Source organism: Enhydra lutris, unplaced genomic scaffold (genome assembly GCF_002288905.1).
Source record: "Enhydra lutris kenyoni isolate GAN:26980312 unplaced genomic scaffold, ASM228890v2 scaffoldscaffold21, whole genome shotgun sequence".
Lineage (NCBI taxonomy): Eukaryota > Metazoa > Chordata > Mammalia > Carnivora > Mustelidae > Enhydra > Enhydra lutris.
Genome location: NW_019154105.1, coordinates 57,712,612 through 57,735,775, shown reverse-complemented (window position 1 = coordinate 57,735,775; position 23,164 = coordinate 57,712,612). Strand labels below are relative to the sequence as shown.

Sequence of the window (23,164 nt, the reverse complement as noted above, 5' to 3'; positions counted from 1 at the left end):
CCTTCCTCTTCAAAATTTCTAGCAAGATTTTTCAGGGGCCAGTTCTTCATTTTTACTACCCCAGGCCTCCCATCGCAATGACTTTAGCGTTTTATTCATGTCTACTCAGTAAAATTCGTGAGTTCAAAACATACAAGATAGCAAATTCCTGCAAACACATAGTAGAGACTCGCTGTGTGCCTGGTGCTAGGGCCACTGTGGGATGCGGGGTGGGGTGCTTCAGAGAGGATGAAAACACCAGTCCTGCTGCCCAGGGTCCTGCAGGGAGGTCTGGGATGACTGGCCTGGAGACAGCATTGTGCAGGGCAGGTGATCTGTAATGGCACATGGCTGTGTCCATGGGCAAGAGAGGGGCCCTGTGGAGGGCAGAGTGGTTTCTGTTCTTTAAGACCTTTGCTAGATTCTGTAGGGGGGTATAAGAGGTACTCAGATACCCATCAAACAAGAAAATATTTGAATTGCTGTGAGCCAAGTTCCTGCACTACACCACAGAGATTCAGAAATGAGCACTACCTGCCTGATGGAGCAGAGTCAAGGAATGACCCCACAAGAGAAATAGCATATGAGGTCTTCCTTTGATGACGGAATTTCACAAAGGGTTTTCTGAACAGTGTGTGTTAACCTATTGAATGAATCTGGGAGACAGATAAGCTGCTACTCCTGGGGAAAGACTGGCCAATGGTTGGATCAAAACTCTTTAAAGAGTATAGGACTTTGACAAGACCCTGCTGGTGAGAGGGTGAGGACCTCATGTTAGCCCACCCACAATGTGGACCTTCTCAGTGTATGAGAGAGTATAAGCATGACCATATTTGAACAGGACAGGATTGTGTAGCATATTTTCCCTGTGGGTGGTGGAATGACTTCCTGCTCAATGTCTGTATTTCCAGTGAGACCCTGAACCTCATTAGGGTGGAGTCAAGTTGACGGCCTCATATTCACCTGTGTGTCCTAAGTGCTTAGGACTATGGTTGTCAGGCTTCCTTTAACCCCATCTTTCATGCTGGTGTTCTAAGGCACATTAGTGGCCAGAGTCTTAGATGCACCTGACTGAATGGGGAGGGTCAAATAGGGAAAGCGAAACTGGTTTTCCAAGGGTGGGACATGGATGTAGCTGTGATTGTATATGGGGAAGTCGGACCACAGGGCTAAATTATCTTTGGAAGGAAGGGTGGAGTACACAGGCAAGTAAATAGCATTTGGGAACTTCAAGGCTTGAGATGCTATCGGGACACCTGAGAGAATGTAGCTGTGGGGTAGAATCTTCTAGAAGGAAAGGCTACTTCAAAGACCTGGGAACACCCCAGATGGCTGAGTGGGGGAAAGCAGAGATGAGAGGAGACAGAAAAGGAAAGATGCTACTTCTGTGTTTCACTTCAGAAGTTCCTAGAAAGGTCAGGAGTGCGCACTGCTAATGTCACGCCCATGCTTCTGGTTCTGGTATCATTATTAACAGCTGAGGGAAGTGGTGGTGGTCTGCCTGGAGAAAACTTTTGTTCTTTATCACAACAAACACTCAGGACTTCTCTGCTTCCGCCTTTCCTCTTTGGAGAGAAAGCCCTTGGAAAATTGTTGCCAAAAGTCCGTTTAGAAATTTTGAAGAGAGAAAGGTTGAGAATCAATGTTTATGGGTTGTTGGCAATGTACTCGGAGCCTTACAAAGTTGGTTCTGTTATCAGAATCCTGTCAGAAAATTCTCAGGACACATCCTGTGGTGGAGGAAATGAAGCCTGAGAGAGGTTAAATAATTTTGCTTCTCCTGCAGTTGGTCAGAGCAGGCTGGGTAATTTGTGGGGCCCAGTGAAAATGAAAATGTGGGACTCATTGTTCAAAAAGCAGGAAAAAGCTTTTACTTTCCTCTGAGGTCTTGTCACCAGCTGGATGGTTTTCACTTGATATTTAATGTTAAGTCCCCTTGGGCACCAGGAGTCCTGCAGGGACACAGCTGACCCTCACAAGTGCCTGGAGCTGCTCTCCACAACTTGGGACATGGGGAAGGTGCCCCTGATCCCACCCAGCTGCCCTCAGGCTCCAGCTGTGGGTGGGGTGTGGCAGCCTGAGAACCCATCCCAGGGACATGTGAGCCAAGGCCTCAAGCCCCCAGCACAGGCTCCAGCATTCCATTGGCCTTGTCTCACAAGACACAAAACAAAGATAAATTTATTAAGAATTTCTGGACAGCAACTGCAGAACATTACACTCCTTGACCTGAGCCCAGGACCCCATGTGACTGCATTGGTCAGAGGCCTGTGAAGTTGGCTTTGTAGTTAGTAAGTAGCAGAAACCCATCTCTTTCCATTCTTGGCGTCATCAGATCCATTAGATTGATGAGAAAACTGAGGCATGCAGTGATTTTTGTTGTTGTTTTTGTTGTTCCTAAGGACCAGAGCTGGTAAGTGGTAGAGGTGGTTTTTGAACTGACTGATGACACTGCCTACAGCCATCCCATCATAAGGTTCCAAAAGAGTGTGTTCTCAGCACGTCTCATGGCCTGAGGCAACCCATTCCAAAGATAGGAGCATTTGTAAAGTCTCCAGATGGAGGTATCTGTTACTTTCTCTGTCTCAAAGATGAGTCATGAGGCTGCATTGTGAGGTCCTTGGGCTCCTCCTTTTAGGGAAGCAAGGTCCCAGAGCCCAGAGCTTTGTCTCTGTACTCCAGAAGCTATTATGGACTGCTCAGGTAAAGCAGCCGAATGCCCAGTCTTGCCTGGTGGCCAAGCCATTTTCTTTGTGACTTATCTCTCCTGTTGAACCATCGCCTTCCAGAGCTTGGTCAGGAAAGATGTAGGGCACACTCTGCACTCCTAATCCTGTGCCTGTAGAAGGCCTTGCTGATTGATCACACTTCACTGGGTGGGCCTGGCCCAGCCTCAACATTGTCTACACAGCAGGCCAGGTAGATGCTATCCGTTTGTTGGAGCTGTTCTAAGAGATGACATCTGTTTGATAGTCTGTGTCAGAATCATGTTGCTTGTCAGCCTAGATACATAAGTGTAAGTACTTTTATTTATTTATTTTTTTAAGTAGGCTCCATATTGGGGCCTGAACTTATGACCTGAGATCAAGACCTGAGCTGACATCAAGAGTTGGGTGCTTAACTGATTGAGCCACTCGAGAGCCCCTGTAAAGTACTTTTTATCCCACCTGGGGATAGTCACTATCATCCTATCCATTTTCAGTCCTGGGTGCTTAAGTTCAAAGGTGACTAACAAATGAAGAGGTCATAAGGAAGGGGCAGCAGAAGGAGAAGCTGGATCACAAAGTTCAAGGGGCTTGGGCAGCTTGGCTTGGAGGAATTTGATGGGACAGAGTATTGGTGACCAAGTGGTCTCTACTGGTCAAGGGATAGTCCTGATCCCTGGGTGTGTGTTGTGTTTCTCTCTCTGTAAGGCGGACTCAAAGCCTCAGATATCAAAAAGTCAAGAATAATGGCCAATAGTTGCACAGTTCATCACAATTTGAGTTCATTTGTTAAGAGTAGAAGTTTCAAAAAGTTAAGAGCTTGACTTTCATTAACATACAAAATCAGCGCATGCCAAAGATTTATTTACTCCTTTATGGAGGAATCAATGAAATGATAAAGTCAGTATAAAGAACACCTTGGGAGCACTAAGTATTTATACATATTCAAAATAGAATATTAGAATTAGGCTGATAGGTTAGATATAAAACTGGTTAATGTTGCACAAGTTAATTAAAGGCCATAACCTTTGGGGTATATCTTTTCTATCAGACAGAAATTATTTGCATCTTTAACCAACCACATGTATATTGTTAGCATCTAACTTCATAAACTTTGATAGTAAATAGGAAAGGCAAATTCTGCTACACGATGAAATATTTCTAGGGGCAACCTGTTACTGTTTTTGTAAGATACTGAAAGGACATTCTGCCCACCTTTTTGCCTTATTTCCAGATGGTAAGTGTTTTTGTAACACATTTATTCAGTGTTTCTCAAACTCCTTTTATGTCACACAAACTCTTCTAGATCCTGGGCATATAACAGTGAACAAAACAGACTAGGTTCTTGTTTACATGGATCTTTTATTCTAGTGGGATTGGAGTATAGTGGATAAAACAGGAAAATACATAGTATGGCAGATGGTGGAAAGTGCTAAAAAGAGAGCTTAGCAGTAGTCTTAAGGTGTTAAGTACAATAATAAATAAGAAAGGCTTCCCTGAAAGCTGACATTTTAGCAAAGATCTGAATAAAGAGGGAGAGCAAACCTAGAAACATCTGGGAGAGCCTTCTGGGCAAAAGGAAGAACAAAGACAAAGGCAAAGAACGCTATGATTGGATCTTCTCTTAGGGAAATACTTTAAAAAATGCAAAACTAGACAAAATAGTTAACCCATTGTCGATAATTAACATTCTGCTCTTAATTTCATCTATCTCCTCACTTCTTCCTCCTAAAGAACTTCATTTATTTAAACCATTTTATTTTTAAGATTTATTTATTTATTTGAGAGAAAGAAACAATCTGGCAGGGAGGGGCAGAGAGAGAGGAAGAGAGAATCTTTTTTTTTTTTAATTAACATATAATGTTTTATCTGCCCCAGGGGTACAGGTCTTTGAATTATCAGGCTTACACATTTCATAGCATTTACCATAGCACATACCCTCCCCAATGTCTATAACCCAGCCACCCTATCCCTACCCGCAACCCCCTGCCCCGCCCCCTGCAGCAGCCCTCAGTCTGTTTTGTGAGATTGAGTCTCTTATGGTTTGTCTCCCTCCCAATCCTGTCTTGCTTCATTTGGGGAAGAGAGGATGTTTAAGCAGATTCTGCATCCAGCTCCAGGCCAATCCCATGACCCTGAGGTCATGACTTGAGTTGAAACCAAGAGTTATATGCTTCACCAACTGTGCCACCCAGGCACCCCTATTTACTTATTTATTTTTAAAGCAGGCTCCACACACAGTATGGAGCCCAGTGTGGGTCTTGAACTCATGGCCCGAGATCAAGACCTGAGCTAAGATCAAGAGTCAGGTGCTCAACCAGGTGCCCCTCCCCTAAAGTACTTTAAAGCAATTTCCTGACTTCATATCATTTTGTCTGTCAATTCTTCAGTTTGTATCTCTAACAAAAAATAACATAAAAAAACTAGTTGACATACCATTGTCACACCTGACAAAACTGAGACTAATTCTTCAATATTACCTGTATCCACCCTGTTTATTTTTTCATGAGTTTCTTAAAAGTGCAGTTTTATGATGGATTTGTTCAAATAAAAATCCATACGTTGCATGAGGCTACTCTATTCTTTAAGTAATATCTTAAAGGATATCTTAAGCATCCTTTTAAAAAAAAAATCTTATTTTTATGTATTCTCTGCACTCAACATAGGGCTCATGTTGAACTCATGACCTCAAGAGCAGGAGTCATATGCTCCACTGACTGAGCCAGCCAGGTGCCCCTCTTAAGCATCCTTTAACTCCTAGCCATTTTTCCTTCTCCATTTTTTAATGCCTGTTAATTTTGAAGAGACTGCGGAGACAGATTGGATTTGAGGGTAAGCAGGAATGCATTACAGAAGGAACCATGGATTTCTTTGGGTATCAGTCGCAGCAGGAGGGACATAATGTCACAGCACCCCACATTTAGGGGGTTAACAGAATTGGGTATTATCTGCTTGATTCATCTATTATAAAGTTCTTCGACAACTTTTCATTTAATTAGTTTGTCACAATTCGGGAATTATTGCCAAGATCGATTATGTCCATAGGGGCTATACAATGGATATTTTATAATTTTAAGACACCTTCTGCATTTATTTACTCTGATTCATCTAAACAGAAGCCTTTCTCTCATCCACCACTTGGATGCCTTGAAATACAGTCCATAAAAGAAAGGCAGGATAGATGCTTGATTCTTTTTCCTTATTGATCAGTTTACAGAATAATGGGTTAATGCCCTGTCAATGTCTAGAGATGACCAACGAGTTTCTTTTTGGTTTCAAGTCTGTAACATTTTTTTTTTAAATTTTTTTATTAACATATGGGCACTTGGGTGGCTCAGTTGGTTAAGTGACTGCCTTTAACTCTGGTCATGATCCTGGAGTCCCGGGATCAAGTCACACATAGGGCTCCTAGCTCCACGAGGAGTCTGCTTCTCCCTCTGACCTTCTCCTCGCTCATGCTCTCTCTCACTGTCTCTCTCTCAAATAAATAAATAAATAAAATATTGGGGTGCCTGGGTGGCTCAGTGGGTTAAGCCTCTGCCTTCGGCTCAGGTCGTGATCCCAGGGTCCTGGGATGGAGCCCCGCATGGGGCTCTCTGGTCGGCGGGGAGCCTGCTTCCCCCTCTCTCTCTGCCTGCCTCTCTGCCTACCTCTCTGCCTACTTGTGATCTTTCTGTCAAATAAATAAAATCTTTTTTTTTAAAGATTTATTTATTTATTTGACAGAGATCACAAGTAGGCAGAGAGGCAGGCAGAGAGGGATGGGGGGAAGCAGGCTCCCCACCGAGCAGAGAGCCCGATGTGGGGCTCGATCCCAGGACCCCGGGATCATGACTCAAGCTGAAGGCAGAGGCTTCAACCCACACTGAACCACCCAGGCGCCCCGACAAATAAATAAAATCTTAAAAATAAATAAATAAATAACTAAATAAAATATTACAAAAGATTTTTTAAATTAACATATAATGTATTATTAGCCCCAGGGGTACAGGTCTGTAAAGCGCCAGGTTTACACACTTCACAGCACTCATCGTAGTCAGGCCTGTAACATTTAAAAAATAAATCACCTATGGTCATTTTTACCAAGCCATTCAACTTGGTTTTCATAGTTTTTTTTTGAAAGGTTTTTCTTGTTGCACTTACCCATTTTAAGTACAATTTAAATTATATAATTAAAACAACAGGTATAAGCATATTTACAAGTAGATAAATAAACAACCAAGTTGGGTGTGGTAGACAGCAGCCTATTAATTATGCAGAGAGAATGGATACTGTTGGTGCCTACAGGGGGTCACGGAGATAGGGGTCAGGTAAGAGTTTTGCAATAAAAGTGAATTGAGATGTGGTCAGGTTTTCTTTTCTTGTCATTAAGGAACAGAAAATTACCAAGACAAAGTTTTTTGTTTTTTGTTTTTTTAAGTAGGCTCCACGCCCAAGGTGGGGCTCAAACCCACCACCCTGAGGTGAAGAGTTGGATGCTCTACTGACTGAGCCAGCTGGCTGCCCCAAGACAGAACAGAACAGGAAAGTGAATGAGATAAAATCAAGAGTTGATTTTGTGCACGTGCGTGCGTGTATGTGCGTGCACGCGTGGGTATTTAAAAAATTCAGGGTTTGCTAGGGGAGGTAGAATTATGTTTGTGGATTTTTGTAGTTGATGTGAGTGGGGATCGTCTTTTTTCAACAAAATCTCCCCAGTAAGGAACTACTGTGGAGAGTGGGGATGATGAGACTCTTGTTTTGGAGACAAAAACGTGAAAGCCGAGGTCAGAAATTTGACGAATAAATGGAGCAAGAAAATATCTTTTTATTTTCCCTTTGCAGTGACTCTTACTTTTTCTAATTACAAAAATAAAACAAGCCATTGGAGGACATTGAGAAAAATACAAAAATAGAAGAATACAAAATCACTTGACCCCCAAAGTGGAATTCTAAGTAGTGAGGAATGCCACAATTGCCCTCCCCCGCCAAGATAGTAGATTCACAAAAGGAAGATACAGAGCTGTTTAAATGGATGGTTTCAGTATATGTAATTAAAAAAAAAATTACTTGACAGAGATTAGGTGCACATGCAGGGGGAGCAGGAGAGGGAGAAGCAGGATCCCTGGTGAGCAAGGAGCCCGATGTGGGGCTCGATCCCAGGACCCTCAACATATACATTTTATAGATACAATTCAAATGTCTTTTATAATATGACATTTAGGAAGATCATTAAGCTTGGTTTTCTACTTCTTAGTAGAATGTATCAAACATGATGCATCTACATGGTAGAAAGTTATCTAGGTCTTTGGTCCTTGGATGTTTTGAAGCAGTAAAGTCTAATTTGAAGGGACATGAGTAATTCCCCAAGACATATTTTTACTTGGCCTCCATCCGTACTTGCCTCAATACCATTCAAATGTTACTTTTATTATGACTATCCAGCAAATACTATGGAGCCATTGCTGTGTTTGGCACCTCATAGTTTTATTGAAAAAATCATAATAAACATACTTTCCTCATTATCTCAGTTCTTGGGCGTAAGAGTTTGTTGATGAATTAACTTAACACAGAGCAGTGTCAAAGTTAGTAATTATATCTCCTTGGGAATTCTTCAAGAGCAAAGAAAGACTGAAAACAAACTGTGAGAGATTTAAAATTACAAAGGAAAGTTTGAGACTTGGATCAAAGACAGTGGATCACATTTTGGGGAACTTCCTTCCTGTTTTAGCACTTCTCTCTAGATTCAATTTTTTCAAGGGGACTTTTGAACCTCTGGATGGGAACACATCAGTTTTCCACTGAGAACTGTCATCTTTGTATTTGCCATGTCATTTTCCTTCTTCAATATTCCTTATTCTCATGTCAGTATCTCCTCTCAATTTGTTTTTTTTTTTTAACTGAAGATGTTAAATTATGAACATTTTGAACACACTGAAATGTCTAGGGAATAATATTACAGATACCTATCTACTCATCATATAGAGTTAAGAGGTGTAACATGTTTGCTTTAGATCTTTTTTCCTAGGGTTTTTTTTTTTTGTTTTTTTTTTTGCTTGTTTGTTTGCTTTTGAGTTTGAGACTTGTTGAGTTTGAACTTGGAACCCTGAGATCCTGAGATCAAGACCTGAGCTGAGATCAAGGGTCGGATGCTCACCAGACTGAGCCACCCAGGTGCCCCTTTTGTAGTTTTTACAGAAATAACACATGACACTTAAAATCAAAGTCTCTGTCTCCACAATTCCCCTTTCTTCTTTCTTTGGAAAGGAGGCTTGTAAACTGAGTATTTGATATTTTCGATCAATGTGATAGGAGTCATGCTTTGCCAAGAGGGAAGAAGAGCGAGGAAAGTCTATTTGGGTTGGGAACCAAGTGTCTGACACATTATGTTTGCCCAAACTAGTCTCCAAATTTGTGGTGTCAACTTACTTTTCAGAAAAGGAATCTGAAGGTCCTTGTTTCTAGGCATCCTTACCATGGCTTGGAACAATTTTTGCCTATCTCTTTGTGGCTTTAATTTTTGTTTCCCTGATTACTAACACAATTAACCATTTTTTATGTGTTCATTGGCCATTCTGGTTTCTTCTGTGAAGTGCCTATTTTTGGTTTTTGCTTGTTTTTATGCTGAATTGTATGTCTTCTATATACATTCAAGATTTTAATTATTTTGGTCAGTTACACGGATGGCAAATATGTCCTCAGTCTGTGTCTTTTTTTTTTTTTTAAAGATTTTATTTATTTATTTGACAGACAGAGAGAGATTACAAGTAGGCAGAGAGGCAGGCCGAGAGAGAGGGGAAAAAAGGCTCCCCGTTCAGCAGAGAGCCCGATGTGGGGCTCGATCCCAGGACCCTGAGATCATGACCTAAGCTGAAGGCAGAGGCTTAACCCACTGAGCCACCCAGGTGCCCCCCAGTCTGTGTCTTGATTCTTGACTTTATTGGATCCCTTGTATTGCTGATGATTTTAATGTGATTACATTAATGTGATTAGTGTGTTTCTTTTATAGCTGTGCGTTTTGTACCTTATTTAAGAACTTACTATTTTTTTAATCAGAGGTCACAATAAAGGTCACATATATTCCAAAATTTTTGAACTTTTGCCTTTTGCAATGAACTTTTTTTTTATCCATTTGGAATTTGTCTCTGTGTGTGGTGTAAGGTAGAGACTGAATTTCATTTTTTCCTCACAGATGGATAATCAGTTGAGTGAATACTATATATCAAATAATCCATCCTTTACCAGAGGCTTTGTAATGCCACTTCTGTTGCACCTCAAATTCATTAGTTGGTTATGGGATTCCCTAATCTGCTTTATAATCTGTTTATCCCTAAATAATTACCACATTGTTTAAATTACTAATGTCTTGATATCCAGCAGGGATGGCCCAATTTCTGTTGCTAGACATTAGTTTACATATTTTGGAAGTACTTAGAGAAACAGAATCATAGGGCGCCTGGGTGGCTCAGTTGGTTGAGGTCTGCCTTCATGATCTCAGGCTCCCGCCTCTAGCTCCCTGCTTGGCAGGGAGCCTGCTTCTCCCTCTTTCTCTACCCCGCACTTGTGCTTGCTCTCTCTCTCTCTCTAATATAAATAAATAAAATCTTTCTTAGAAAAGAAACAGAATCATATGCCCTGTACTCTTTTGTGTCTGGCTTCTTTAATGGCTTTGCCTTGATGTTTTTGAAATCCATCCCTGTCGTGAGTGTCTGCTGTAAACTATTCCTTTTTATTGCTGCATAGTAGTCCATTGTGTGGCTGTGTACCCCAGTTTGTTTCTCCATTCATCTTTTGATGGACATGTGGCTTGAATCCCCTTTTGGATATTACCAATAAAGCTCCCATGGACAAGGTTATTGTGTGAATACTGTGTTTCATTTCTCTTCGTTGAATACCCAGAATTGAAGTAGCAGAGCCACAAGCTTAAAAAGCTAATGAAGAAACTATTAAATGGTTTACAAGGTAATCGTGTGGTTTTACATATTTATGGTCAGTGTACGAATATTCTAGTTGCTATACATTCTTACTGACACTTGATATCGTCAGATTTTTATACCTTAGCCATTTTAATGGGTTTGTAGTGGTATTTTTATAGTGTTTTTAATTTTTCATTTCCCTCATGACTAATGATGATGTTGAACATCATCTCATAGGCTTATTGAATTAGGTTTTCACCCTACCAAGCAGGGAGCCTGATGCAGGACTATCCCAGGACCCTGGGATCATGACCTGAGCTGAAGACAGATGCTTAACCGACTGAGCCCCCCAGGTGCCCCTGGCTCCTTAGTAAGTCTTCAAGTCAGGTAATGTAAGTCTTCCAGCTTTTCTCCTTTTGATTACTTTGGCGAGGTTGTTTGTATTTTCACATAAATTTTAGAATCATTTTTTGAATCACCGTTTGCATCCACATGGATGGAACTGGAGGGGATTATGTTAAGTGAAGTAAGTCAAGCAGAAAAAGATAATTATCATATGGTTTCACTCATGTGTGGAACATAAGCAGTAGCACGGAGTTCCACAGGGGAAGGGAGGGAAATCCAAAGAGGGAGAAATCAGAGAGGGAGCTGAACCATGAGAAACTCTGGACCCTGAGAAACAATCTGGGGGTTTTGGAGGAAAGAAAGGTGGGGGAGGGGTAACAGGGTGATGGGTATTGAGGACAGCATGTGCTGCGATGAGCACTGGGTTTTATACTTAACTAATGAATCATTGAACACTGCATTAAGGACGAATTATGTACTATACAGTGGCTGACTAAACATAATAAAAAATAAAAATGAATAAAAATAAAAAGTGGGTAAAATTATTTTAGAATTCTTTTGTCAATATTAACAAAGTATGCTAAAATTTTGATTGTGATCTGTGAAATCTACAGATACATTTTAGCGATAGTTAACATCTTGATAGGGAGCTTTCCAAGCCATGAATAGGGTACACTTTTGTTTCTTCAGGAATTTTAAAATTTCTCTCAGCAATATTTTGTTTTCAGACCACTAATCTTGCATATATTTTGTTAAATTTATGACTCAATAGTTTCTATTTTGGGACTGTTACCGCTTTATTGCTATTCCATCAAAGTAGAATATATATGTGTGCTTATATAGTAAGTATATATGTGTATATACATACATATATATATATATATAATTTGAAAAATCTTTTCTTAAAATTTTTTTTTTATTTTTAAGCCTTTATTATACAGTTTTCACACATTCCCAAAGACAGAGCAAATAATGCAACAACCTCCCTTGTGCACATCACCCAGCTATGACAGGTATCACCTGATGTCCAGCTTCCCACATCCTAGGTTCTACTGACTACAACCCTGGGTGTCAGTTAACATTTTTGAAAAATGTTTTCCAGTGGTTCAAGTTTTGAATGTTGGTATTGTATCCACAATTTTTAGACAGCAACAAGTTTGACATGTTTGAGAAATCGAACAGTTTTGGCACCTAGCAGATGCAGGGCAGAAGTGAACACTTTTAGGTCAGAGGTAGTCAGAGATGACACAGTTATAAAGGTACAGGCATTTGACATTTTTTCTTAAATATTGTCCAGAAAGATCCAACCTTACACAAGAGCAAGTCCTAAAGTGATACATTTCCCTAGTGACCACACATTTCATTTATCGTTATCTCCTGTTTAATAACTAATTCCCTATGGACCAAAAGCTTTGGAGGTTAGGAGTGCTGTGTGTCTTGTTCCCTGCTATTTTCTAAGAGTATAACTAATACTCTTTGTGGTGCTCTGTATTAACTGGTCAAAAGAATACAAAGTAGAAATAATGTTTAATAGGAGTATCTTTTAAGTTCATGTTTATAACATTTGGATATTACAGTAATGATAATAGATCTTGATGAGTCCAAAAATTTAAGCTAAGGGATTACAAGAAGTGACTATCACAGAATGACTCAAACCTCAACATTAACTCTATTTTCTAATCTGCTTTGCTTTATAGTTTTAGGAAAATTGTCATTCCAACAGGTGATTGATTAGTAAGGAACTGGCTTGCTTAAAATTCTAGGAGAAGTAGCTCTTTCTGCCCACAGGTCCTTCCTGTGCTTTAATAAAACCACCTTTTTGCACTTAAAAAAAAAATTCTAGGAGAAGACATGCTCAGACTTGAGATGGGCATGAAGGGTGAGCACATAGAAAGATAGATTCAGGGATATTGCTTTCTTAACAATACATGTATAAAATATTTAGATATAGGCAGTATTTTCCAAGATCGTCCCCCAAATAAAGTCACAAAATACATGATTTGACATAAAGGCAGAAAACCAAAATCAAAGCCCAAAACAAATCTAGGAAGCAAAAACAAAAAGATGAGCACTCCCAGGCCCCCATTGGTTTGGAAATTAAAACAGCCCTTCTTTGGTGATGATTCAGACAATCAGTTCTCAGTCTTCATATGCCTGGACCAGTAGAGAGCATCTGACAGAGTTTCTCACTTCCTCCAACTTAGTATACTTTCTTCTCTTGGCTTCCAGAATACCCCATTCTCCTGCTTTTTGTCCCACATTCCAGTCTGTTGGTTTTTTTCTCCCAACCTCTTCTGTTGGATTGCCTCAAGGATGAATCATCTCTTCTTTGTCTCTTGGGTGCTGATCTCAGATCGGTTCATGGCTTCGATTCTCCTGAACTTTAGACTCATACATCCCTCTGATTATTCTGTAGCTTCACTGCATGTCTCATAGAAATTTCAAATCCGGCGTATTCAGAACTGAGCTGGTCAGTGCCACCTCCACCTAAGCCTTCTCCATCCCAGTTCTGGGCAACCCCATCCCTCCAGGGGCTCAGGCTACAAACCTTGGAATTACGATTGACTCCTTCTTTTTTTTAACACCACACATCTAATCCGTTAGGAAGTGTAAGGCGAATTGGAATTTATCACTATTCACCATCTTTGCTGGACCACCCTGGTGCAGATCACTGCTGGTACTTGCCCAGATTCCTGGTCTATGTGCCTCCACTCTTTCCCTCATTTGGGCTGTTCTCAATGAGGCAGTCAGAGAAATCCTTTGAAACTTAAAGTAATATCATGTGCTTCCTGTACTCCGGATCCTCGGTGGCTCCTTAGTTCTGCATGAGTGGAAGCTAAATTCTGGGCAATGGTTTGGGAAACTCCCCGAGTCAGCCCTCACCTCTGTCTACTATCCACCTGGCTTTCTGCAGCCATGAGCCACACCGGCTTCTTTGCTGTTTCTTGAACATATCAGGCAATAGGGCCAGATTCATGGGATTAGTGACTTCTGAACTTTCTTGATCCTGACTCTGAGATCAAGCGTCCTATGCCCTACCCACTGAGCCAGCCAGGCACCCCAAGAATCTTCTGCCTTCAAGATCCTACTTGGAAAATCCTGACTTCCTCAGCGAATCTCGCCGGTTGCTCTCTTTGCCCACAAGGTGGCAGTGTCCACCTTCAATTACAGGTTCTCCCAGCCTTAAATTTGAGACTAAACCTACTTGTTTTCCTTGGGCCCAGACAACGTGCGCTGCAGGACTTGACAGCGGGAAAATTCATGGAATGAGTGTAATTACCACTTGTGATCCAAGTGCTTTTAGGGATGAGGATTTAGGGTGTGAGAGCTTTCCCTGGGGGAGGAACACATGAAGAAGCTGATGTTGCCTTTGCGGGGCAGAGGGACACTTTGAAATAAAACTTATTCGTGGGAAGGGTGGGAGTGCATCCTGGGAGGTGACAGCACAGACTTATGAAGCATAAAGTAGGCTGACAACATGCGGATTTCACCACCAGGTGTACCTGTTTTTCACCTTGGCATAGGACTTTAACTCTCTGCCCATCCCCCGGATCCCACGGCTGTATCCCATCACCTGGGAAACACATGCTCTGTTCTGGTCCTCAGCTTCTTGTGGGATCTAGGGAAAGGACAACCCCTCTGTGGTCGTAGGTCCTCATTTCTGTTAGAAGCAACTTTGTTTCCTGTGGGAGGAAGCATTGTTTCGGAGGAAGAGCCTCGTTTGGAATGTCAGGCAGCTCTGCTCCTCCCTCATTGTTTGGTTTTAGTCCTTCCTACTGGAAGGAGCAGAGTGGTAGGAAGGGGGGAGGACGTACTGTTGACCTTGAATCCTGACTTTTGTGCCCAGCCTGGTTGGCACAGAGCCTCCAGATCACCAGTTAAGGAGGCAAACAGAGAAACTGTCATGGCTAAGATGCAAGTCAACATGCAGACTTTCTTAGCAGATCGGGTCTTCCAGAAACTGCTCCTAGAGCTGCTGCCAAGCATAAACCCTGCTTAAGGCGCTCTGGTTTTCCCAGGCCTTTCGATTCTTTAATATCCCACTCAAGACTGCAGGTTCCTGTCAATGTCCCCCAGCCCAAGACCACCGGGAATACAGAGCAGTTGAACAAGATGGGTTTCATGGCTCTTTGCAAGGGTGAGCGCTCATTACAGGACCCATGGGGGCAGGGGAGCACTCAGTGTGAGGATGTTAGCAAGGATTTATAGAGCTGGAGCTTGTTTGATGACGTTTAGGGTAAGTGTCAGAGAGTCTGGCTTCGCCTGGATGCTGCCCGGAATGAGGGTCATTCTTGGATGGGGTTTGTTAATCTTGTCAGCTGGAAGAATGAAGCAAAGCCGAAGCAGTCACTGTTAAAGAAGGAGCAGTCACTGGTATTCGCGACGATACAAGGATATTTGGTCTTTCTGTGTGTGTGAGTGTATTAGCTGGAACTCCAGGTAGATGGGCTAAACGTTTGTGCTAGAATGAAGAGAACTATCTCTTAAATGCCCTTAACAGGATGTCCTTGGTTAAAGGATTACTTAGAGAAAATAACTTCATAATCTCTGAGGCATGAGTCCCTCGAAAATCATTTAAGCTGTGGAGCTCTCTGGGGAACAAGATGGAGCTGTTTCATCATTTCAATCCTTCCGGTTGTGTGACTGACCATACAGAACCCAAAAAGGTCAGTCAGTGGCATGATCCATGATTCTGGGTGAACAAGTGTGTGTCCCATACAGGAGAGCAGGCAGGCAGGATCTGGGAGGCTATGCAGGAAGCACTATCCTCCCCTCTCTCTGTCTGAGCCTCCAAATTGCTTGTCTCCTCGGTAGTACTCATAAACTTTGACTCTTAGTATGATCTGTGATGAAGAGTGATTTGACAATCCAGTCTTGCTTAAGGAGGCAAGGAAGTCTTAAAAGTGGAAAGAAAGCTCCATTGGAGAAAGTCTGTGGCCCTAACCTGTACCTCTCCTCATATTTTCACCTCACTGGGCCTCGAGAAGTGGGGTTGGGGCACTGAGTCTTGCCTGATTATGTGCTTTTGTCTTCTTTTTTATTGGGGGGGGTGGGATAGGGTGGCTGGGTGATGGACATTGGAGAGGGTTTGTGCTATGGTGAGTGCTGTGAAGTGTGTAAGACTGATGATTCAAGACCTGTACCCCTGAAACAAATAATACATTATATGTTAATAAAATAAAATAAAAAAAGATTTATTTATTTATTTGAAAGAGAGAGAGAAAGAGTGGTGGAGAGGAGGGGCAGAGGGAGAGAGAACATCTCCAGCAGACTCCTTGCTAAGTGCAGAGCCCTCCCTACTCAGGGCTCGATCACATGACCCTGAGATCATGACCTGAGCCGAAGCCAAGAGCAGGACACCTAACTAACTAACTGAGCCACCCAGGTGCCCCACATGCTATTGTCTTTAACTGGAGGAGAGATGAGAAAAAAACATCGTAGCTGAGAGAAATGGGGGAGGGCACAAAAACGATGGGGGGTGACCAGGTGGCGATCCATGTTCATCTCTGCTGGACACTGGAATTCCTAAAGCTGTGTGTTTTCTTTCAACCCAGGTCCTAGGACTTTCCAAGATTCTCAAACGTTTGGTCTAATTGCTCAAGTGACTCTAAACAGAAAATGAAAGTTTTATTATGACCTCCATTGTAATACATGTTTATTCTAGGAAAATTCGAAGTATAAGGAAGGGAGGATGACAAAGCAGAGCAACACTTATACGCCGCGCAACCAGACATAACTATTTTTATAGCACAGTTTAATTATTGCGAGCCTTTTTCTCCCCTTCAGTTTCTAAAGATCAGTTGTGATTGTACTATATCTCTGCATTAAAAAATTGACTTCCCCAACTCCTTTTTATGTCTGTCTGTCTGTCTGTATGTATTTATATTTAAATTCAAGTTAGTTAACATATAGTGTGTTATCAGGTTCAGGGTAGAGTTTAGTGATTGATCAGTTACATCACAAGTGCCCCATCCCCCAGTGACCCCATCCCTCCCCCACCTCCCCTCCAGGAACCCTCAGTTTGTTCCCTAGAGTTAAGAGTCTCATGGTTTGACTTTGTCTATTTTTACCTTGATTTTTTTTTCCTTCCCTTCCCTTATGTTCATCTGTTTTATTTCTTAAATTCAACATGAGTGAAATCGTATGGGGATTATCTTTCTCCGACCGACTTATTTTGCTTAGCATGAAGCCCTGTAGTTGCACCCAGTTTGTTGCAAATGGCAAGATTTCATCCTTTCTGATGGCTGAGGCATATTCCATTGTAGATATACACCACATCTTCTTTATCCATTTATCTGTCGATGGACATCTGGGCTCTTTCCATAGTTTGGCTGTTGTGGACATTGCTGCTGTAAACATTGGGGTGCACGTGCCTCTTCAAGTCACTATGTTTGTATCCTTTGGATAAATACCCAGTAGTGCAATTGTTGGGTTGTAGAGTAGCTCTATTTTTAACTTTTTGAGGAAATGCTACACTGTTTTCCAGAGTGGCAGCACCATCTTGCATTCCCACCACCAGTGTAAGAGAGTTCTAACACCCTCCCATAGTTTAGGTAGCTTGGATAATACATGAATCCATTTTCACTGTAAGCCAGTAATACAGAAAATATGGGGTGAAGGCAGAAATCTGCCTTTATTTTTCTTCTGAGAGACAACCCCAGTTGCCAGTTTGATGCGCATCTTCTTTCTGTTTTCTAGAAGATGAGGTCTACTGTCATCACTTAAGTAAAATAAACATCCCCGAAGAGATTCCAAGCTCTTTATAAATATAATGTTCAAAGGCTAATTTATATTCCACGGAGCACAGACACCTTTTGAATCTATCCCCTTCTATCGTCTGCGCCCCTCTGATCTCTCCAGAACCCATCAAAGGAAGCAAAGCCACAACACAGGCAGATAGAGACCCACAGTGGTTATGAATGCAGTTAGATTTTGCATGTCACAACACCTGGGGGAGCACACAAAGAAACATCACTTTCAAAATGAGGATACTGATTCATACTTAATCAGTGAGTGAGTGGTTTTGTTTTTTTGTTCTGTTTCTGTCTTTTGTAGCAAAAAATTAGAGAACTTTATACAATTTATTGGGTTTTTAAGTTTTAGTGCCTTTGACAAGTCACCAGCGCCCTGATTGTAATTTGTTCTGCTCCTTCTCAGCCTTGTACCATGATATGGCTCTCGGTAGGACCTAGATAAGAATTTATGGACTGAAAGAGTGGATGAATGAACGGATAAACAGGATGAGGGTTAAACCTACAATGAAATGTTACTTGGTCTTAAAGGGGCAGGGGATTCTGACACCTGCTACAACACGGATGAGCTGTGAGGACAGTTGTGTTGGGTGAAATCAGCCAGTGAGGGAAAGACAAACAGGGCGATTCCGCTAACGCAGTTTCTAATTCCCTGGTTTGGAAAGTGGGAGGGCAATTTCCAGGGGCTGGGAGGAGTGGGGAATGGGAAGCTCTTGAAAAATTCTTGCTTTAGCCTTTTCCACTTTTCCCATTCTGACTTGGTCGGCCTGGAGTCAGGCACCGTACCTTTTCCCAAACTCTGGAAGCTCTGGTTACTGGAACACTGGTCAGCTCTGGTTACTGGAACACTGGTCAAGGGTGGTGGGAGCTGAAAGCCATAGGGCCAGATGACTTCCAACTGCCCGTCTGGTTTAAGCACAGACCACCCTCGGGAACAGCCCCAGGGGTGACAATCACCACATCATATTCTCCAGCACAAGCATCAGGTCTACCTGGAAGTATCACCATTTTGGGACAGATGAGCCATTTAAAAAAAAAATTTTTTTTTGAACTTCCAGAAACGGCTCATATTCTTTCCATGCTGCTGCTTTGGTCAGAGTTCCACCTCCGTCTCTGCTGGACACAGGAATTCCCAGCCCTTCTGATTCTCTGTACCAGGTATCTGACTGAGAACAGCTTTCATTGGCTGCTGTTGGGGACAAAAGCGAAGCCTGGGGACTTTGGCAAAGAAGCTGCACTTGTGACTTTGAGGCTCTTTCCTGCAATGACCTGTATAAAAGAGTTGGGCAGACGACTCTGGACGGTGTCATCCTAATGCCTTTTTATTTCTTTATATTTATGCCAGTAAAAATGCTGACCTGCACATTTAGGGTGAAATGTTTACTTTTGAATTCAAGGATCAAAAATAGCTTCATAAAGTCTGCCTCCAGACTTCTCTCTGCCCCTCCTCATTTTTCTCTAACTTCGGGGCACTTGGAGGCTGTGGTCACGGAGACAGAGATAGGGAAGGCAGCTGAGTCATAAACTCTTCCAAGGTCTATTTCAACTCTAATGTTCTGTCACTCTGCCCTTTCTAAACAAGGATCTCTGTGAAATTTTTAGCCTGGGACTCTTGAGCCCAGAAAGTAGTGTTCTTGAATTGGATCTATATGCCTAAGAAATGTAAAAATAATTTTGGAGGTTTGTGAGTTCTGTAGGAAACTCCACCGAGTCTTTGGTGATTACATAAGAATACATTCATGAAAGCATCTGGCATATAGTGGGGACTCAGTACACATCCCTTTCTCTTTCCTGCCAGATTTTTTGTAGTGGAAAATTCTCTTGCTTTTCATCTTAGGAAGACATCTCTCCTCCTTCAGCCTTTGTCTGTCTCAAGTCCCACAGATGCTGCTAGGGCCAAAGGTAGAAGAATTATAGGAGGGAGTTGGAATCTGGAACTGCACATTTCTGAGAAGGCCACTGCATTAGATTAATGGAACTAAAGCACGATTCCCATGAACACCGTCAGGTGCCCCATAAATTTTGATTGACATTGAAGTACATAATGCAATAACCTTTTTTCCTTTAAATGTATGATGCATGGAGAAAACCCGGTGGAAAATAGTTTCCTGGCACAGCTTTTGAAGGGCAGCTGAGATGCAGTTAAAATGTCCTGTGCAGATTGGGGAACGGAGGGACCTCGGCATGAGAGACCCTCGTCCCCAACTCCGGAAGCCAGACACATGTGGTGTGGTAGCTCATGGAGTCCTCACAGACCTTCATGAGTGAGGTGTTACTACTTCCCTTTTACAGATGGGGAATCTGAGGCTGGAGCACTTTGCTGTGGTAGTGAGGTAGGAGCCTGACCTTCAGGACTCATCTGGCTTTCCCGTGACCTCGATGCTTTGCTTAAGTTCACAGCCATCAAAAGTCCTCATCTGTAAAATGGGACAATGGTGGTATCTCCCTGTGCAGAGACTCTTTCTTCTCTAGAATTGAAACAATGATTTTAGATGGGCAAAGGCCATCGCGGTGAAAGGTTGCATTTCTCACCTTCACTTGCAGCCAGGTGTGGTCTGTGACATTTTAGCAAATGAAATGAGAGCAAATAGAAAGAACGTCTTCTAAGTACCTGTCCTTAGGAGGCAGCCCACATGCCCATCACTGTTGCTGTTTTCCTCTCCTCTTCCTTCTTTTTCTTCCTCTTTCTTTCCCCTACTGTTTGGTGCTGGCTGGAATGTAGTCATGATGGCTGGAACTGAAGCAGCCATTTTGGACCAAGCAGATGGGTCTCTGGTATGTGGAATGTCATAGAAATCCCAGATACTGGCCTTGAGATTGAGATATGTAAGAGAAATAAAGCTTTCTCTTCAGTCCCTGCAATTTTAGATCTTATTAACCCAAGTCAAATCCTGATACATTTGCTAATAGAAATGTTTTGAGGTTAAATGAGGTACATATGTAAAATATTTATTAAGCCCCCAGTAAGTGCTATGTCTTATTGTTATTGTTTTATTACTGTTATTATTACTATTACTACTATTATTATTATCTCAGCCCACCTTGGGTGGGCTGGATGACTGATCTGGAATTCCGTCCTTTCGTTGTTTTATATCAAAACTATTATATTTTTTTATAGGCTGATTCTTACTAAGGTGAGGGTGGATGCCATGCCCATCCAAAGCTGAGAGAGAAAGGAGACAATCATATTGCCTGTGGCCAAGGGGATAGGCTGTGCTGTTACCCTCTGGGTTGTGTTTGTACCCTAGATCTGACTCCTAGTAGCTGGTGGTGTTCTCACCACCCCAGGTATGGACATACTGACTCTCTGTGCCCCTCCACAACCTGTGAGCATGAGCTCCAGTCCTAAATTAGCTGGGGAGGTATGGGCCACACCTGCTTCTGTTGGCTGCAGATGACTGCTTATAGCCAGGAAGGTCTGAGCAAGGGGCAGGAAAAGAAAGATAAGAAATAGAATGCTGATGTTGAATGAGTTTTACTCTGTGCTGGGCACTGTTCTGAAAGGTTTTACCATGTGCTTTATTTAAGCCCAGAACATCTGTATTAGGTAGATACTTTACAGATGAGGAAACAGAGGCAGAGGGAGGCTGAGTGACTTTCCCAAGGAACAGCACAGGTAGGCAGCCCAACTCAAGGGCTTTCCTCCTTGTCCTAAACAAAGGGGTTTTCCGATGTTTCCTTTTCCAGAAAGAACTGGTGGGAAGGTGGCTTCTGTGTCAAAAGGCCAGTGCCTCACTAATGTTTTCTGATTCCTTGGCTTATTAGGGGAAAGCCAGTCTGAGCTGGGAAAGCAGAAGACCCTCTGGAGTGGAAAAGAAGCTCAGAAGGGAATGGGAAACTGGGGTTCTTTATTTTCCCTGGAGGCAAGTTGCCTGACTTGGTACTGTCCCTAAGATCCCCACTGCAAAGGCAAGAGTTTATCCAGATAATGATAACTGAGTGCTCCCAGGGGAGTGCTCCCACTTCTTTGTCCTAAGGAAATGATGGGTTTCCACGTACCTGTTACCAGAAACACAAGAAGAGTTCTAGTTTCTGTCTTCTCCAGCACCCTTAGGTCCCCTCATTCCTCCAGCCCCTCTTCCCTGCCAGCATTCTCCCCGCCAGGGGTTGTCTGGGGGGAAAATGGACTTGGAAATCTGTTTCAGAGACTTTTCTCCTTCTTTGGGCGAGCTTAGAATTTTCCAGTGATGGCTCGAAAAGAAAAAAAAATCCGATGAGACCACATTAAAAAAAGAAAAAGATTTTATTTATCTATTTGAGAAAAAGAGAGAGAGCATGGGCGGGGAGCGGGGCGGGGAGAAGCAGGCTCCCAACTGAGTAGGGAGTTCAACGTGGGGCTCAATTCCAGGACCCAGGATCATGACCTGAGTGAAGGCAGATGCTTAACTGACTAAGCTACCCAGGCGCCCCAAGATGAGACAACTTTCATGCTTAAAACCATCCAATGGCTTTCCACTGGAATTAGAACAAAATCTGAAATCGTTTCTTTGGTCCAAAGAGACTAAATGTTCTACCGCTTGATTATTGTTTCTGACCTGATTTCTTAACCCTTCTCTTGTTTGTTTCTGCTGCAGCTGTGCTGTGTGCCACAGGGCCTTTGTATCTGCAGTACCCTCTGTCTGGAATGGTCTCTTCATCATTCAGTCTCAACTTAAAGACCTCTTAGCTCTCCTGGCCAGCCTCCCCAATCAGTCATTGCTTCAGTAAGCAATGCTGCCCCTCCCCATTGATTTTTCTGAATACTTAGAATAATTCGTACTTATTTTGTTAGCTGATTTGCTTGTTTGTGTACTGTCTCTCTAACCAGAGTGATTTCTAGGAGAGGCAGGAGCCTCGCAGTATAGGGAGGGTAATGCTCATCTCCTAAAAAATACTACACGATTGGATGAGACAATGCTTCTGAAACTACTTGGCACACAGCTAGGGGTTCCCAAGTGACAGTGGGAATTGTCAGTGACATTGGAAGTGACAGTGTTCCCAAGTGACACTGGGTAATTATGCTCCAGAAATATGTTTGAGATCTAACCTTCCGTGCTTTGTTTTATTTTCCGTGTTTTATCTCGCAGACATAAAGACTGCCAAAAGATAGGGAAGGCGTTCACAACTGCGTTTCTTTCTAAGGACCCTTGCAGCTGCACGGAACAGGACTACCAGCCCCTCCTGGAGCTGACCGCTCAAACCGTCCCTTGCAACAAGGTAACAGGAGCAGACTCTTGGTTTTTAAAACAGAGGATAAAAGCCAAAGGAAGGGGCCATAGGACCACATTTTGACCAGAGGGAAGAAGAACATCTGGAGATTCGAATGTATGAGTGGTTGGCCGAGATGGAGTTTGTGGGGTTTTTGGGGGACCAGGATCTCATCAGGATTTAGGACGTCTGGGGAAGGATGGTAAGAGAGAGAAATGGGAATGGGGAAAGAGGAGGGAGATGTGGCCAAAAATCAGGCAAAAACGAGCCTTCCTGAAACCCAACCCAACCCAACCCAAGC

At 42.5% G+C, this 23,164-nt stretch overlaps 1 protein-coding gene across 1 annotated transcript in view; it reads left to right on the top strand.

Annotated features, from left to right (window-relative positions):
• The window catches only part of LOC111149296 (CD38 molecule), a 44,525-nt gene that overhangs the window by 6,938 nt on the left and 14,423 nt on the right, over positions 1-23,164 (top strand). Inside the window, exon 2 of the mRNA XM_022506285.1 lies at positions 22,743-22,872. Coding sequence (XP_022361993.1) covers positions 22,743-22,872 — 130 coding nt within the window. The remainder of the gene's footprint in view (positions 1-22,742; positions 22,873-23,164) is intronic.